The sequence below is a fragment of the Aythya marila genome (assembly GCF_965140915.1).
Source record: "Aythya marila genome assembly, chromosome: 7".
NCBI classification, from domain to species: Eukaryota; Metazoa; Chordata; class Aves; order Anseriformes; family Anatidae; genus Aythya; species Aythya marila.
The window spans coordinates 21,722,614-21,737,811 of record NC_139048.1 but is presented as its reverse complement, the minus strand read 5'-3'; the positions used below and the strand labels follow the sequence as shown (position 1 = coordinate 21,737,811).

The following is a 15,198-nucleotide window of genomic DNA, read 5'->3' as shown; positions in this document are numbered from 1 at the left end:
CTCTGACATATCCCTGACAGTTCAGCGCACTGTATAAGCAAGGCAGTGCTACTTCAAAAGATAGAGACCAAAACCGCTATTCCACTAATGTGAAATCTGAAGCTGGCCCACTAAAAGCAAGGCATTACTTCCAGATTTCATTCCGGCATAACTGAGGTCAGAATCTCTCTTACTATTCATTAGCTGAATCTCCTGTTACTAGCGCAGAGGCTCTCTCAAGAATGTTTCTTGCTGTTCAAATATATATTTCCTGGTCTCTGCAACGTTGCTCTGCCCTGGCACCATTGAAGATTCACCCGTTTGCAGTTTTATTCTCAGTATGAGTAGAGTGCTATGTCAGCCAGAACATCAATATTTCTTCCTGTTGACACAATACGCTCTCATCCATATTGCCATCCCTCCTCCTGCTTCATTTTGTCTACATTCCTTTTGAAAACTCTACTCCCGTAATTTAGTCTCCCACTCAATACTTGGTTTAATCAAGTCTGTCACTCAATTTATATCCCACTTCTCGCTTCACACAAGTTTCTCGGTTAGCAATCTGTTCTATAGCGCTTGCTATGCATAACACATGGTTAGCTTTTCTTTCCACTCTTGCTTCTCTGTTCCCTTTCTTATCTCCAGACTTCACTTTTCCTCGTAACACTTCAAGATTAGAGACTTCCTCTTCTGTCTCCTTCTTTTTGTGTTCTACGTGTTTTTATGAGACCTCTGCATTCGGGTCTTCTTAAATACCATGGGGTGCCTTCTCCCCAGAACAGTCTTTGGGTCTGGTTAAACAGTTTTCAAGTTTAAAAACAAAATCATACCCAAAGAGTCCTCTAGGGCAGGAGCTGCCTTTAGCTGAGCCTCTGGTAAACTGCATAGATAATAACGTCGTCAAACTTCTTTAGAGTCCTTCAGTGGGTGGCACTGAAACATTCTTTGAAGCAACTTAAGCATCTAACACTTTTTTATTTCTGTTTCTACATGTCCCACCCACCCTGGGTTTTTATTTTTTCTGTTATGCATCCCCTCTTGTCTCCCATTGTAACCGCCTCATCTGCTATTTGTTTTAGCAGGTCCCAGTTAAATCCTAAGAATTACAAATCTTCCTGCTTCCATGCGTTTCTTTCATCATGAGTCAACAAGACACATGCGGCCTTTTCTGGTGGTGAATGTCTTCCTCCCTGCCTACTGCCCGCACTGTTTAGAGTGTATGCTTGGACTACCAGTCTCCCTTGTGTTCATGCATATCTTTAGGCAAACTTCTCCTGTTGCTGTACTTCTTTGTGGTGCCTTGTGCCCCCTCCCATCTTCATCATCTTTCCTTAGTTTGTAGGAACACGGGACAAATACACAAAAGCTTACATTCTCTCCCTCCGGCTGCTCTGTGCTAAAATCTGGTCTTAAATGTCCACCCCTCAATTTCTGTGGGTAGGAATAGCCAAAGAGCGGAGTACAGTCCTGTTCCAGGCGCATCCACACAGTTTTACATCGGGGACTTGGTTGCATGTCCGACTACATTGCTTGGTGCAACCACATCACAAACTTACCAGCTCTCCTTTCCTGCCCAGCAAACAGAATTGAATTGTGGGCAGTGGAGGCGCGCTGCAGGTTGTGCATCAGCGACACTGGCCGCCACCACTGCCTGTAGGATCTCCCACTTGGGATTTGTGCTTCCAGCTGACTGCTCCCATAAGGAGAGGAGTGTGGCTGAGTCAGACTGCCTTCCTCCTCATCCGCAGCTCTTCTCTGAGAAACTGGTGGGCCACTGAATGAGGCTGTGGGAGCAGCTGTAGCTCAGCACATTTATACCCAGCAGTTGGCACCTGTTGCTTAGGTCATTTGTTGGTCCCTGACTTATTCTGCTGGGTCAGCAGGTTTCCAGGTTTAAGTGCCGGCATGGCGTAAGACACAGAGCGCTCCTGTTTCATAATCTCCTTCTGGAAGTGCTTTGTTGTAGCACTGCTGCTGTACTGCCCTACTTGTGCTCTCTCCTTTCTGCACAGGCTGCTCGGGTTTGGACCCGCCGCATCGCTCAGGTGCGGGCTTTGCCTTTAACCTGCAGGCTGAGGGCGAGGGGGGCGATGCCGACAGATGCCGCCGCCGCTTTTTGTGATTGAGTAACACGATTTCGCAGTCCAGTTGCAGAGCGGTAATGCATGGCACTTACACGGTACTTTTCATCTGCAGATCAGTTTAATGCTGCTCCTGGCTTACGGCACGCTCATCTGCCCCTGCCCGGAGCAGAGCCTGCGCTCCGGGGCGCAGCGGAGGCCGGAGCCGTCCTTCCCTCTCGCCTGGCTCGGCGGCTGCCCTACAGAAACCTGCACGTTAAGCACATTTGGCGAGCGTTCGGCCCGAGCCGGGCTCGCTCGAACGAGAGGCGAAAACAAAGTTGCTCGGGAAGGCGCTGCGGGCAGCACTGCGCCCCGGGGGCTGCTCGGCTCCCTGCCGCGGCTGCGGGCTGCAGCTTTGGGGCTGCCCCCGTGTGTCCCGCCGCCCTCCCCACCCCGCTCCGGCCGCCCCCCGGGCCTCGACCTTCGGCTTCCCCTTCCCCCGGGGGGCAAGGGCGGCCTGGGGCTGCCCGGCGCTGCCTTCCTCCCTCTCCTCCTCCTCCTCCCTGCAGCAGGCAGCAGCACCCCTGCCCTGCCGCCGCATGCAGCAAGTTTCCCGGCCGCGGCCCCCCCGGGGCTGGGCGAGGAGGGGGCTGCCCCCGGGCCCCCCCCCAGCCCCGCTCCCCCCGGCCGGGCGGTGCCGCCCCGGAGCGCCCCCGGCGGCCACACCCCGGGGCCGGGGCCGGGGCCGGGGCCGAGAGGGGCGGAGGGAAGGGAAGGGAAGGGAGGGAAGGAGGGGGCCGGCGCGGGGTGTCTCCGAGCCAGTTCTCGCGGTGCTGGCCAGGCTCAGCCTCCTTCCCCTCCCCGGCGAGCGGTGACTGTGCACGGCGGAGCGGGGAGCGCCCAGCCGGCAGCGGGGGGAGCCCGCGGCGCCCCGCACGGCCGGCAGGGACAGGGGGCTGCCGAGCGGCGGGCACGGCACGGCTCGGCACGGCCCGGCCCGGCCGCCCTGCCCCATGCCCCAGCGGCGCTGAGCCTCCCGCAGCCCGAACATGGCCACCACGGCAACGTGCACCCGCTTCACCGACGAGTACCAGCTCTACGAGGAGCTCGGCAAGTACGGAGCCCGCTGCGCGCCCGGCCCCGGGGCCGCGTCCCGGCTGCAGGAGGACGAGGAGGAGGAGGAGGAGGAGGAAGGGGATGAGCCGCCGAGCTCCGCTGCTGCTCCCCGAGCCCCCCGGCTGCAGGGGAAGGTGTCCCCGCAGCCTGCCCCGGCTGCGCGCTCCTGTTGCAGCCCGGGACTTCCTCTCTTCCCCCTCGCCCTCCCCGGGCCCGGCTGCCCCCTTCTCCTCCCCTTACTGCCTCTCCCCTCCGCCGCACGGTGCCCTTCCTTCCCTTCGGCCGGGACGCGGTACTCGGCTGCCGCTCCGCGATGCTTCGGTCCCCACTTCCTCGTCCCTGTGAAAGGACCAGGTGCTGCTGCACAGCGCTTCGCCCTCCCTCCGCCCTCCCTTCCTCCCTCCGCACTTGTCTCTGCATTGGCAGAGCCGCTGCGCCCTCGGACGGGGCTCTGCAGGGGGACCCGGAGGGGCAGCAGAGCAGCGCAGCGGCCGCCAGGCTGGGATTACGGGGACGGTGCCTCCCTGGGTGCCGCCGCTCCCCCCCCTTCCTGCACCAAGCGCCGGGCTCTGCTGCATCTCCGCTCCCCGGTGTCCCCATCCGTCCCCACGCTGCCGCAGCTGTGTGTCGCCAAGCCCGGGCCCCGTGCTCTCGGCGCCGCTTGTTGGTTTGTAGGCAGAGGTTGAGGAAGGGGAGAGAAAGGCAGGACTCCGCAGTGCCGGGAGGGCTCGAGCTATTGCAGGCGGTCTGTAGGGCGAGCTGTCTTCTGGGGCCCGCGAGCAGCTTCAGTGCCCGCTCCTCACGGTGTCACTACGTGCGTTTGTCCATGGACGTGGGCTCACGTTCCTGTTCTAAAAGAACTTGCAGTTTTCTGCCGGCTGTCTTTTATTTGTCCTTTTCCCCATTCCAAGCCTTTCCTGTAAAGCCAGTTGTTACTCTTTTTCCCACCTTTTTTTTTTTTTTTTTTTTTTTTTTTCTCATGTTCTTTTGAAAGAAGGGACCGCTTTCAAGCACTCATCTGTTTAATCCTGTAGATTTTGAGTCCCTATCTTTTCACCTTGGTCTCTGTTGTATTATCTCTTTTTTTCCTCACAGAAATCCTTCTTCCCTCTCTCTCAGACCTCTTCTCCGAGTGGCTCTTTGGAGTAGTTGTAATAATATCAATAGTTCCAGCTTGAGAAAATGTACGAAGCCTCGTAGCTTCCTACTCACTTCATTACTAGGTACATGCTTATCCCCATTTTGCAAGTGGGTAGACAGCTGTAAGAGTAGTAACTTCTGCCAAGTGTTGCAGGGATTTTGTGGCAGAGCTAGCGCTTGAACATGGGCGAGATGAGTCCGAGTTGTCTGATGTACCCGCGGGGGATGCTGTCTTTGGGAGATGGACTCACGGCTGGTGTTTGCGGCGTCGTTCTGGGCTGCTTGTCTTCCGTTCATCCGTCCCCTCGTGTTCTGTCTCTGTGCCCGTATGGTCCCCTCCCTGTTCCCGCTGGTCTGTCCATGAGGGGGCTTGAGGGGGCTTCAGGTGGGCGTTGGAGTACTGCATATACGAGGGTTTATTTGCTGAACAGGCAGCATGCACTGTCCATCAGATTCCCGTGTGTCATTTCCCTCCTCTGTATGTCTTCTGTGCTGTCCTTAATCTAGTCCATTCTGGGGATAGAAACTGCTGCTGTTGCATTCTTATTTTCAGTTTCATAGCGCCTATCCTCTTTATTTTTCTTTTAGGGGAGCCTTCTCTGTGGTCCGCAGATGTGTAAAGAAAAATTCGTCACAGGAATATGCTGCAAAAATCATCAACACCAAAAAGCTGTCAGCCAGAGGTTAGTGTCTAAATCTACTCTTGTTCTTTTTATTAATAGAAAATGCTTCGCTGCAGTTGAAGCTGTAATAAGTTTAAGGGATCTGGAGTTGTTTGTCTGGGTCACTGTTTGTTTCTTACAAAGCAATTGAGTTATGTGGCAAATACCAGATTAAAAGGAGGTTAGCATAGGAGGATAGAAAAATTCCTGTGTCTGGAAGTGGGTACTTTGTGAAGTCACGTTGTCTTTTCTTTTGGGGATCTTTCTCCTGCAAGCTGGGCTAGAGGTAGGTTTATAGCAAGCTTATCTTGGTGTGCATGTGTTCTGATCACTTGAGATAGAGACAAGTGTTCTGGAGTGATTTTGCTGGATGCTTTTTCTACATAGGAGATCTGTCTTACCTGAACAGATGTGTGGTTTTGTTGGTTGTTTTTTTTTTTTTTTTCTTTCTTTCTTTATGAATGCTACGTAGCTTGCTCCTGTCATGTTGTAGTTAAATGTGGTGGGTTTGGGAATTAACGAGTTTGCCTTCAAAGGCAGAATTTGGCTGGCTGGGTAAATGCCAATTTTTTCTTGCAAATTTGACTTCTCAGTGAAGTAAAACAAGTACTGCTTGCTTTCCTCAATGCCGGGGTTTCCTAAAGCTGAAAAAGCTGACTGTATTTTTAAGAAGAGAGAAAAAATCTTTTTCCCCAAGCTGTCGGACCTCTGATTTCTGGGGACATGCGTATGTGCAAAGGGTACTGTATGCTCTAATGTGTAGGGAGTGTGTGTCTTCAAGTGCGGAGGGAATCCTTTGTAGGGGTTAAAGTTGCTTTGGGGCTAGGCAGCCTAATGGAGAGAATGAGAGAAATCGAATTGCAGTGAAAGATGCTGAAAGCGGAGTGCAACAAGTTGAGATGCCAGAGGAGACTGTTTCTAGAAGGTTGCGGTCCTTAGAGGCCTTTCAGATTTGACAAAATTGATGTGTTAGGCCTTGTCTGCCTTGCTAGCCGAATAGATGGATTATCTGGGGGGTTGGCTGAGAAATGAAAATAAGGCAGGAGGAGGAGGCGAGTGATCTTTATAAATGGTATAGAAGTGGAGAATATTTTGCTCGATCCCTACAAAAGAAGAAAAATAGGATATGCCTTCTCCCTCTTGCCAGAATATGAAATGTGATGATAAGAGTGTAAGATGGCTTGGAGAATGGTGAAGAATTTTTGTTTACTCTATTTACATGGAGTGTCAGGAGTACAGGGTGCTGTGATGAGAGAGCTGATTTTTTTTCCCACCCCTCGTCCCTGTGACTCGTGGAGGTACAAATACATGACAGTCTTCGGTGTGTTGCCTGAATTAAGTCATGTTGGGATCCAACCGGTGTAGCCGTGGATCGTTTAGGAAGTAGCAGCAGATCCCATGTGCATTGGTGTCCCCTTCCTGGTCAGGTGAAGCCACTATTGTCGTAGGTGGGATATCCCATCTTTTGAGCTCAGAATTAATTCAACTTGGTCTGGGGGAATTTTGGGGGGTGGTTTTGCTTTGTTGGTGGCTTGATAAACTGATTGCAAAGTAGAAGCTGTTTTCCTGCAAAGGAGGTGATGTTGAAACTAACTCTGGAGATAAGAGAACTGTGGAAAGCTGCAGGTTTAATAGAGTTGAAACAATTCAGAAACGTACTAGCACAAACCCAAAAGTAGCAGAACTGATTGAGAAAACTTGTGTTTGAGCACCCAAAGAGTTACAGAGGGAGCAATATATAGATCCTGATTGTTTTTTTGTGGTAAGTTGATAACAGTTTTATGATCCAGGAAGTAGGAAAAGTAAGTGTGGATGAATACAGAATATGTTTTGATCTTCTACTTGCTTTCTATATCTCATACATTCCTGTAAATGAAATACATTGAGGATGCTAATTTGGTCCTCAGCTTCTTAACTTGAGGCAGTTGGCAATGATTTCCTTAGGAAGGTATTGGTTAGTTAGAGTGCAGGCATGGGGCGAGCCAAGAAATGAACTGGATGTTTCTGGTAATACAGAAGAATAATGTCAGAAACAAGAAGTATTTGATCAGGTTTCCTTCAAGTCTAAGTGAGGAGTAAAGAATCTGTTTACAATGAGAAGCGGCCGGTGACTTGGGGTGAATGTATGGTTTCCTCACTTACTCCAGCTGTGCTCACTGATGCCACGAGAGGTTACTACAAGAAGGAACCCAATGCTTTGATAGCAACTTAGTGAGTTCACCTTGGAGTAGGGCTTTAAAGGACTGATGGAAAAATGCGTGCTGTTTGGACGTTGCAGCTGTAAATCAGTGATTAGAGAGATTCGATTCAGCAGCCTGGAAATGAAAGTCTCGAGGACTGGCATTTTAGAAAGCTGTCTGCCACGGGGAGAATTACGGCGTTAATTCTGCAGTACCCTGGCTATACGTCGCCTGATGCTTCCTTTCCCAGAGCTGGCACCTCTCCCCGGGGAGGCTCCGTCTCTGCCTGGCAGGACACACGCACGGGGCTCCCTGCGTGCCCAGCCTGTCTGCTGCGTGCCTTAACCCACCCCCCGACCTGCCTTCCGCAGCAGGGTTTTCTCCTGGGTTTGGTCACGGCGCCAGAATATTCCCTTGTGTGGGGGGACGCTGTCCCTCTGCAACTTAGGCATTGCTAAATCTACGATTTTGTGCCCTCTCTAGCAAAAACTGAACCTACTTGACGTAGTAACTGCTGCTCCAAGGGCCAGAGCCTTGCTGCTGCTGAGGAGTACGGCCCGTTGTGGCCTCGTGGAAGTGTTGCTACTGCCATGCCTCTCTTGATTGTCCAGGGAAATGGTAACAAAGCCTCCGTCTCCTTTCACAGTACTTGTTACCTTTAGTTTTCAAGGCTCTTGGTGAAGAAATAATAGCGGACTGGGAAATGCTGAATAGCTTGGTGCATGTAGCTGAAAAGGAGGAAGAGGAACACTTGAGGATGAATTGTGTGTATTTGGAGGGCTCTGTATTACCTAGCATGTTTGTCACTGTTCCTCAAAGCAGTGAGGAGCTGAAGAGGCTTGGTGTTGTTACAGGGCATGTGCCTGAAAGCAAGGAGGATGAATGCAGTGCCCCTCTCTGTGAGGGGTGGTTCTAACGACTTCAGTCTAGTAAAAGCTTTTGTAAGGTAGGAAAACACGAAGTCAGATGTTGAGAGGAGAATCTCTCATTTCTTTTTTGTCAGTGATTTTCGGATGTCTGTTCTCTCTTTTATTAAATCATGTTAATCAGAGCTGGTCTAGATTAAAATTCATACTTGGGCTTTAATGAAGTATTTGGTATTATTCCTACTGTGTTGATGCTTCAGACTGTCTGGTGAAGAGTATGCCAAGAACTTTAACAGTAAATAGGGGCCAAATGCTTGTGGAAAGGGAGAGGAAGCAGACTTTACCTTAGTCAGCATTCAATTGACGTATAAGAGCAGTGGTTATTACACATGGGGGAAATACAATGCCGCAGTCATCTGAAATTCCTGCGGGACTGAACGCCCGGGCTTTCACCAGAGCTGTGGGCAGACAGAAGTAGTATCAGTAATTTTTTGGAAGTTTTGAGAATGAAAATCTGTAGCAAACAAAGCTTCGGTTTGTGGGCAGCAATGAACTTCAGATCAGCTAAAGGTACTTGCAATGGTCAAAAGAAGGATGAAGAGAGGAGCAGTAGCTTCAGTAGCAGCTGGGAAATGTCTGGGATCTGACTCTCCAGTGTTAGTGTCTTGGGTATGGAGGAAGTTTCTTGGGGTTGGTGATGGAAACCCCAGTTATCACTCACGTTGAGAGCAAGCATCCTGAATGTATTTCATGGGATTGTCCTGCACTGGAAGGATGTAGGCAGAGTTCTCTCCTGTGGTAATTCCTAGGACGGTGTTTATACCAAACTGCACGTAGTGAGCCTACAGCAGGTGTAGGGTGACAGCATTTGTGGCCCCTTTTTGTGGGAAGTGGGGGGAGACTTCTTGGTGTGTTACCTCAATTGTTAAATTTTCTTCACTACTAAAAATCTGTGTCTTTCAACTCCTGGAAGTGATACCTTTTGAAGAAAAAATTAAAAGCAGCTGCTCTGGAAGTTAGACCTCTTCCCTGCTTTCTCCCTGCTGTGTCTTTGCTCTTGCCTGTGGAATAAAGGGGTGGAATCTCGCCCTGCTTTAAGTCTTTACAAATTTGTAAGTGAGATCAAAATTTGCAGTCTACTCAGTTATTTTTTGTTGTTCCTCTAGGAGATTATGTGGATTGTGGGAGGAGCAGGGAATTACTTCTGTATATCAAATCTCACCAGGAAAAAGTGCTCTTTACAGCTTTAATTCAGCCTTTTTTTTTTTTTTTTTTTTTTTTTCCCCATGCAGCTCTCTTGTCCTGGGCTTTCAGACCCAGAGTGGTTGTTGACCTGGGCTTTGTAGTGTGTTTTGTTGGAGATGTCAGTGGTGGCTTCCCTGGCTGCTGAAACACTGAGCTTGCTGCTGCAAAGAAAGTTGAGCAGCATCAGTCGCCAGCCTCTGCTTTGATGTGCTCTGTAGATGCTCTTGCCTGCATTGGGGTTAGGACTCCGGGGCTGCTCCTGTGACCAGCAGCTTTCAAGCCCCTGTGGCCACAGCACTGCTGCACTGCAGGCTGCCACGCCGGCTCCGTGCGGCAGCGCGGGGAGCCCAGTGGGGAGCCCGGCACGGTGATCATGGGCAGCCCGAGCACAAATCCCAACTCGGGTGCAAGCGTCCTGCGAGAGGTGTCCCCTGGCTGTGCCTGTTTGTAGGTTGGGGACAAACGCCCTTTCTTGCAGAGGGCAGCAAATCAAGCTGTGTCCTCTGCGCTGTACTTGCTGAGCAGCCAAATCAGGTCTGGTCATTCGGCATGGGAGGGGAGCTGCCCTTCCTACGGGGGGCCTTAGACCGAGCAGGCAGTGCTTCGCTGTGCCCCCGCTCCTCTTCCTCCTGCGAGCAGGCTGGGGGATGCTGTGCTTGGGGAGCAGGTAGCAGAGGAGCTGCTGTGATGGATGGGAATTTTTGTGGAGGTGCCTCCTGCGATGGGGGCTGTGTGAAGCTGGGGGCAAGGGGCAGAGCGCTGCTGAGAGGGGTGCCGAGGGGTGATCGCTGCGTTGGGGGGATGCACGGAGAGCAGGCGGCCGAACTGCCGTGCTGGGAGCTGCAGTACACATGCGTGGGGCGGCAGGCTGGCAGCGGGGAGGAGGGGGCTGCCGTGCTGCTGTCGTAAGCTGCAGCCCTGGACCTCCCCCTGCAGTGAGCAGCACTGCCTGGGAGAGGAGAGGGGCTCAGGCAGCAGGCGCTGGGGGACGTTTCCCTTGAGGCGTGCTTGGAGAACAGGAGGGACCCTGACCTTGGGCTGGAAACGGGGGGACGCTGAGGGTCTGCCTGGCTCCTCGCCTGCCCCAGCGTGGCAAACGGTGTGGGAGAGCACCTGGGCTTTTGCTGGGGCTCACTGTGGCCAGAAGCTGGCTTCCTCCCTCTGTGGATTTCAGTGATGGCTGGGGTTACCCCAGGTTGCCTCTCAGTTTACGCTGTATATTTTATAAAGGAGCTGGAACAGAGCAGACAGGATTTCAGCTCGTGTCTGTCTTCTGTGTGGTCACATTGAGTATTAAATTTCCAGCATTAACAATGAGGGGGGGGGGGCAGCGGGCACCCAGATTGGGCAGGAGCTCCTAGAGCCGCAGCGAGGTTGGGGAAAGGGGCTTGGCAAGAGAGTCAGGTTTCTTGTTTTCCCAATATAACCTGGATTTGCGTGAGGCAGAGAAGTGATTAGACTAAGTCCTGCACGTGTCCCGAAGCCCTCGGCTCTAGAGCATTTATCCTGCTCAGCGAGCCATGATGGAAATATTTCCAGGTGTCCTGTGAGTGAAGAGCAGGGCGCTGAAGCACCGGAGGAATTTGGGGCAGGGAGAGCTGCCTGAATCCCTTGTAAGCAGGGCCCAGTGCAAGAGATTGTTGTTGTTATTGCCTTTGGAGTATAGCATGGAAATCTCACAGCCGCCCCGAATCCTTCTCTGGGCAGTGCTAAAACCATTGCCGCCAGAGAGGACCCGTCCATGGATCATACAGAAATTGCTGCTTTTTTATCCCCTACGTCTCCACAAAATGGCAGGCTATTTACCCAGCTGTTTTCAGGAGAGGACTATGGCAACCATGTCCCATTGCAGCCCCTTCAACAATTATTTTTGATCCTGTAAATTGGGTGAAGACCATTTTTAAAAGGGAGGCTTGCTCATATAGCATGGAATCTCTCCCCACTCTTTGAGCACCATCTGTTTGCCTTGCTACCCTTAAAACCCAGGCATCGCCCCCCTTTAGTTAATACCTGCATGTCACCTGTTTTGGAGTTCCAGATGTGGCAGATTTTTTTTTCCTTCCTTTCCTCTGTTCTTGAAACCTCCCAGTTTTCACCAAGATGCCAGGCTTTACCGAAACCCATGTTAATTTGCCAGTGTCAGAGAAATTGGGAGTACTTCACTTAGCCATATTCACCTCCAGCAGTCCTTAGAGCAGCAATCTTGGGGGAAGCAGAGGTAGGTGCAGGCATGGTGGTTGCTTTCTGGTGAGCTAATAGGTACTGAATTCTGAGGTGTCACAGGGTTTTTTTTTAATGTATGGAGGAAATGTCAAGCTGTAACATCAACAACTGTTGTTGCTGCTGACCCTTAGGACAATAAGCTTAATGCTCCAAAACATGGGGTCCTGCGAGCTAGGCTGCCGGCAGGTTCCTTTTATTTACCTTCTTAAATTTACTGTCTATTTAAATGTCGCTACGTGCTGCTGCTACGGCTGCCCAAGCCTTGTGGTGTGGCTGCCTACAGGATTTCTGGAGAAGAGTGGCAGGATGCTACTGAAGAAGTGGGCTGGCAGCATCTTAGAAATCAACATTCACACCACTGAGGGTAGCTGAAGATCAGTGGGATGCAGGTTTAGCCTTCTGGGGAAAAAGGAGTTTGAAGATTTGGATTCTCAGTAACTTTTTCGACCTGTTCACTCCAGTTCTCTTTTCGTTTCTGTTTCAATTTTCCACTTTCTTTGAATGCTCAGTTTGCTGACAGGGATCAATTAACAGTAGTTCTGGCAATCCATGAGGCTTTGATTGGAGACACACCTTCAGTGATGCTGCTTTCTCCTCGTCCTTCCCTCCCGGCTTATACTGCAGGATCCTGGTCGCTCTCACCTTTTAGATCAGCGGACGGGGGAAGCTGCTGGCTGCTGGAAGTGGCGAGTTCCTGGCACATCCGAGGGTAGCTGAGGGGTGTCAGCAGGGCTGGTTGCTGCACCTTGCCTTTTCACCACGGGGTCAGGAGAGGAGGAGACGTGTGCCTTTGCTCCGTGTGTCGGAGGCTGTCTCGCTCTGCTCTGGCAGAGGCAGGGGGAGAATTCCCCGTCCGTGAGACGAGTTGAGTAAATACAGTGACCTTTCTGAGAACGCGCGGGTGCGTGTGGATGTGATACCGTGCTCTCAGCACTTTCGCGTTGTGTTCCTGAGCATGAGTTACATCGCTCGGGAGCGCTGACCCGCTGCTCTGCTGCTTCCGTCCCAAGCTCCCACCTCGAGCTCGCCGCCTTCCAGGCACCCGCTGCCCCGGGCTGTCCTATCTGCCCCGTGGCTGGGGATGCTGGGATGAGGCCGGGTTCATGTTGTGCTCCTGAGACGGGCAGGCCAACCTCTTCTCCTGCTGGAAGCCAGAGGTGCTTGGGCTGCTAAACATGTGCTCCTTTTTGCCGGGGTAGCTTCTCCTTTGGAAATGCGGTTGTGGACGGGAATCTGTCAGAGGCCCAGAAATTGCGCTGAGAGGGAGCAGGCGTTGTGGGAACGAAGACGAAGTTAATTTGAAAGAAAAACAAAAACAATGCAAATGCATCTCTGGGGAAGGAAGGTGCCCGCAAAGATGAGGCTGGGAGCGGGCAGAGCCCTCGGCAGGCCCGCGGAGCCGGGCGCTCGGTGGCAGCCAGGCCTGGGAGCGGCAGTGTGCCTGCTGGGGCAGAGCTGCTGCCGGATCTCTGGGGGCTGTTGCCATGATGACAGTGGCAAACAGGGACTGAAAAATTCACCAGATGCATGTGAGCCAAAGGATTAAACTTTCTCATAGGAGGGGAGGGAGGGGAGGAGGGCGGGTGATGCAGTATTAACAAAGGACAGCATCCTGGTGAGAAATACCAGGCTCGCTGCCCTCAGCCGCCGGGATGGCAGGGAGGGGACGAGTGCTGACACCGCTCCTGCAGTCCCTGCCCCTGAGCGTGCAGCTAAACTCTGGGTAACGCTACTCGGACAGATTCCCTCGTTGAAGCAGGTGTGAACACATCCTACTTTACTGGGTGAATTGGCAGGATTTGTATTCTTTTGGCAGATGAAAAGTAAGAAGTGGGAAAAGCCTTTTTTTTTTTTTTTTTTTTTTTTTTTCTTTTTTTTTTCTCTTTTATCAGCCTCTTTTCACATTCCCTTGCACTAACAAACAGCTCTGTTTGCCTACCTCGTGCCCGGAGCTTTTCCGCAGCAGGGCTGGTGCAAGTCATCGGGTTTTGTTGTTGCCTGCAGGTTTCAGGCTATTGAACGTGAAGCCTGCACGAGTGGTATTGGAAATGCAAGGCTGCTGTCACCGAAAGTGTGTGGTGCAAAAGCATGTCAGCACGGTCAGTGCCGTGCTCTTGACCCTACATGCTGGCTTGTCCGCGCTGTGTGACCGCTGTACGGACTGGTCCTGGCCGTGTCAGGGTTGGCTGGGGAGCAAGGAGCTGGTGATGGGGGTGTCTGCCCACGGCTCCCAAAATCTCAGTGCCCCATGGCTCAGAAGGTGGTACCGCGTGGTAGGTGGCAATACTGCAAATTAGTGGGGTGCCTTGCTGCAGTCTGCTTTGGGAGAGACCGACCTGGTCTTGCTCCATGAACCTCTGGTCACTCTTACAAGCCTAAAATGTTTGCCTGCAGCATTGCAGTAATGAAAGCTAGTTTCTCTCCAGAAGGGCTTTTTCAGCTTACCTTAAAATGTTTGCTTATGAAAGAAGAAATTATTTTTTATCAAAATTAATTGTATGGGTCTTGCCCACTAGCCCAGGTGTCAGTGGGTTTTTGAAGCCCTTGTGAATTAGGGCTGTGAGAGAGCGAGGATGTAAGGCTCCCAAAGGCCTGTGGAAGGGATGCTTTGCCCTTCCCTTGCTAGCAGTTCTCTTGCAGGCTTGTGAGTTAGCTGGGGTAGGCTGCAGCTTGCCTGGTGCTGGAACTCAGCATCTGGAGGGGCTTTGTCTTCTGCACCACCTCCAGCGGGCCAGCTGGGAGGTGACAGCCGTGAGGAGAGAGCTGTCATTTCTTGGCGATGAAGACAAGGCTCCTTTGAAGGGTGGGCTTTTCTCAGTCCCCGGGGAGCAGTGAGGGAAGGAGAAGAAGGAGAAGAGTGAGAGAAGGAGAAGCGCATACGGTAGCTCAGAGGGTGAGTTTCACTGCAACTTCTCTCTCGAAGCAGATAATTTCCTGAAACTGCTGCTTTGCTCCAAGTGTGCCGGGTGTCTCGGAGCAGTGTGCTTCTTGCTTCTGTGGTCTTGCTTCTGGGTGGGGGTCTCCCAGCAGAATACAGCCGGCGTGTGAAGCTCCTGCTGCTCTGGGAGGTGTGTGGGACTTGGTGGAGTGCTTGCTGCTGGGGGCCTGGTGTCATACACCTGCCTTGAAATGCGACTTCCCAGGGGACAGCCCCTTCCTCTGGGCCGCCCGCATTAGATGCACACGTGAAATAGCATGGGTGCCCTGGAAGCTCTTGCAGGGAAGCCAGCCTGTTAGACCTTGTCTTGTATCGGTCCCCAGCGCCTGCCAAATATACTTAGCATTTCTACTGTAGTGGTGCAGCTGCCATCCTGAAAATGTGTACGTGTCTCTCTTTTTTTTCCACTCCCCTTGTATCGAAGTGTATAACATTTCATGGGTGGTGGGCCAAGAGATCACCCAGGATGGCTGGAGAAAAAATAGCTGTGGAAGAGGGAAGCTGTCTCCGGTGCCCCGTAACCCAGAGGGACTTGCTGGAGGGCTCTTGGAGGCCGATGCCGAGTCCAGCCCGGTGATGCCAAGCAGGGCTTCCTCCTGCTCTTTGCCCAAAGAGGTGGTATGCTGTTAAGTTTTATTTTGCCTGCCTCGGGGCCTTTCCATGTAAGCCCTGGGTATCAAATGTCCCCTGTTGCGATTGTGTCGGAGAGATTACGCGTGTTGAAGCTGCACGGCTTTGGTTTAGAGCTAGTGCCAGCGCAGAGAGAGCTGGTGCGTGATGGATGTG

The 15,198-nt window shown here is 52.1% G+C and overlaps 1 protein-coding gene across 11 annotated transcripts in view; it reads left to right on the top strand.

The window, feature by feature from the left end:
* The first annotated feature begins 2,875 nt into the window (after nucleotides 1–2,875).
* The window catches only part of CAMK2G (calcium/calmodulin dependent protein kinase II gamma), a 109,588-nt gene continuing 97,265 nt past the window's right edge, over nucleotides 2,876–15,198 (top strand). For all 11 annotated transcript variants that reach the window (XM_082764744.1, XM_082764751.1, XM_082764753.1 and 8 more), the window contains exons 1-2: nucleotides 2,876–3,156; nucleotides 4,887–4,981. In XM_082764744.1, the coding sequence (XP_082620870.1) occupies nucleotides 3,092–3,156; nucleotides 4,887–4,981 (160 nt within the window). In that variant the 5' untranslated portion in view covers nucleotides 2,876–3,091. The remainder of the gene's footprint in view (nucleotides 3,157–4,886; nucleotides 4,982–15,198) is intronic.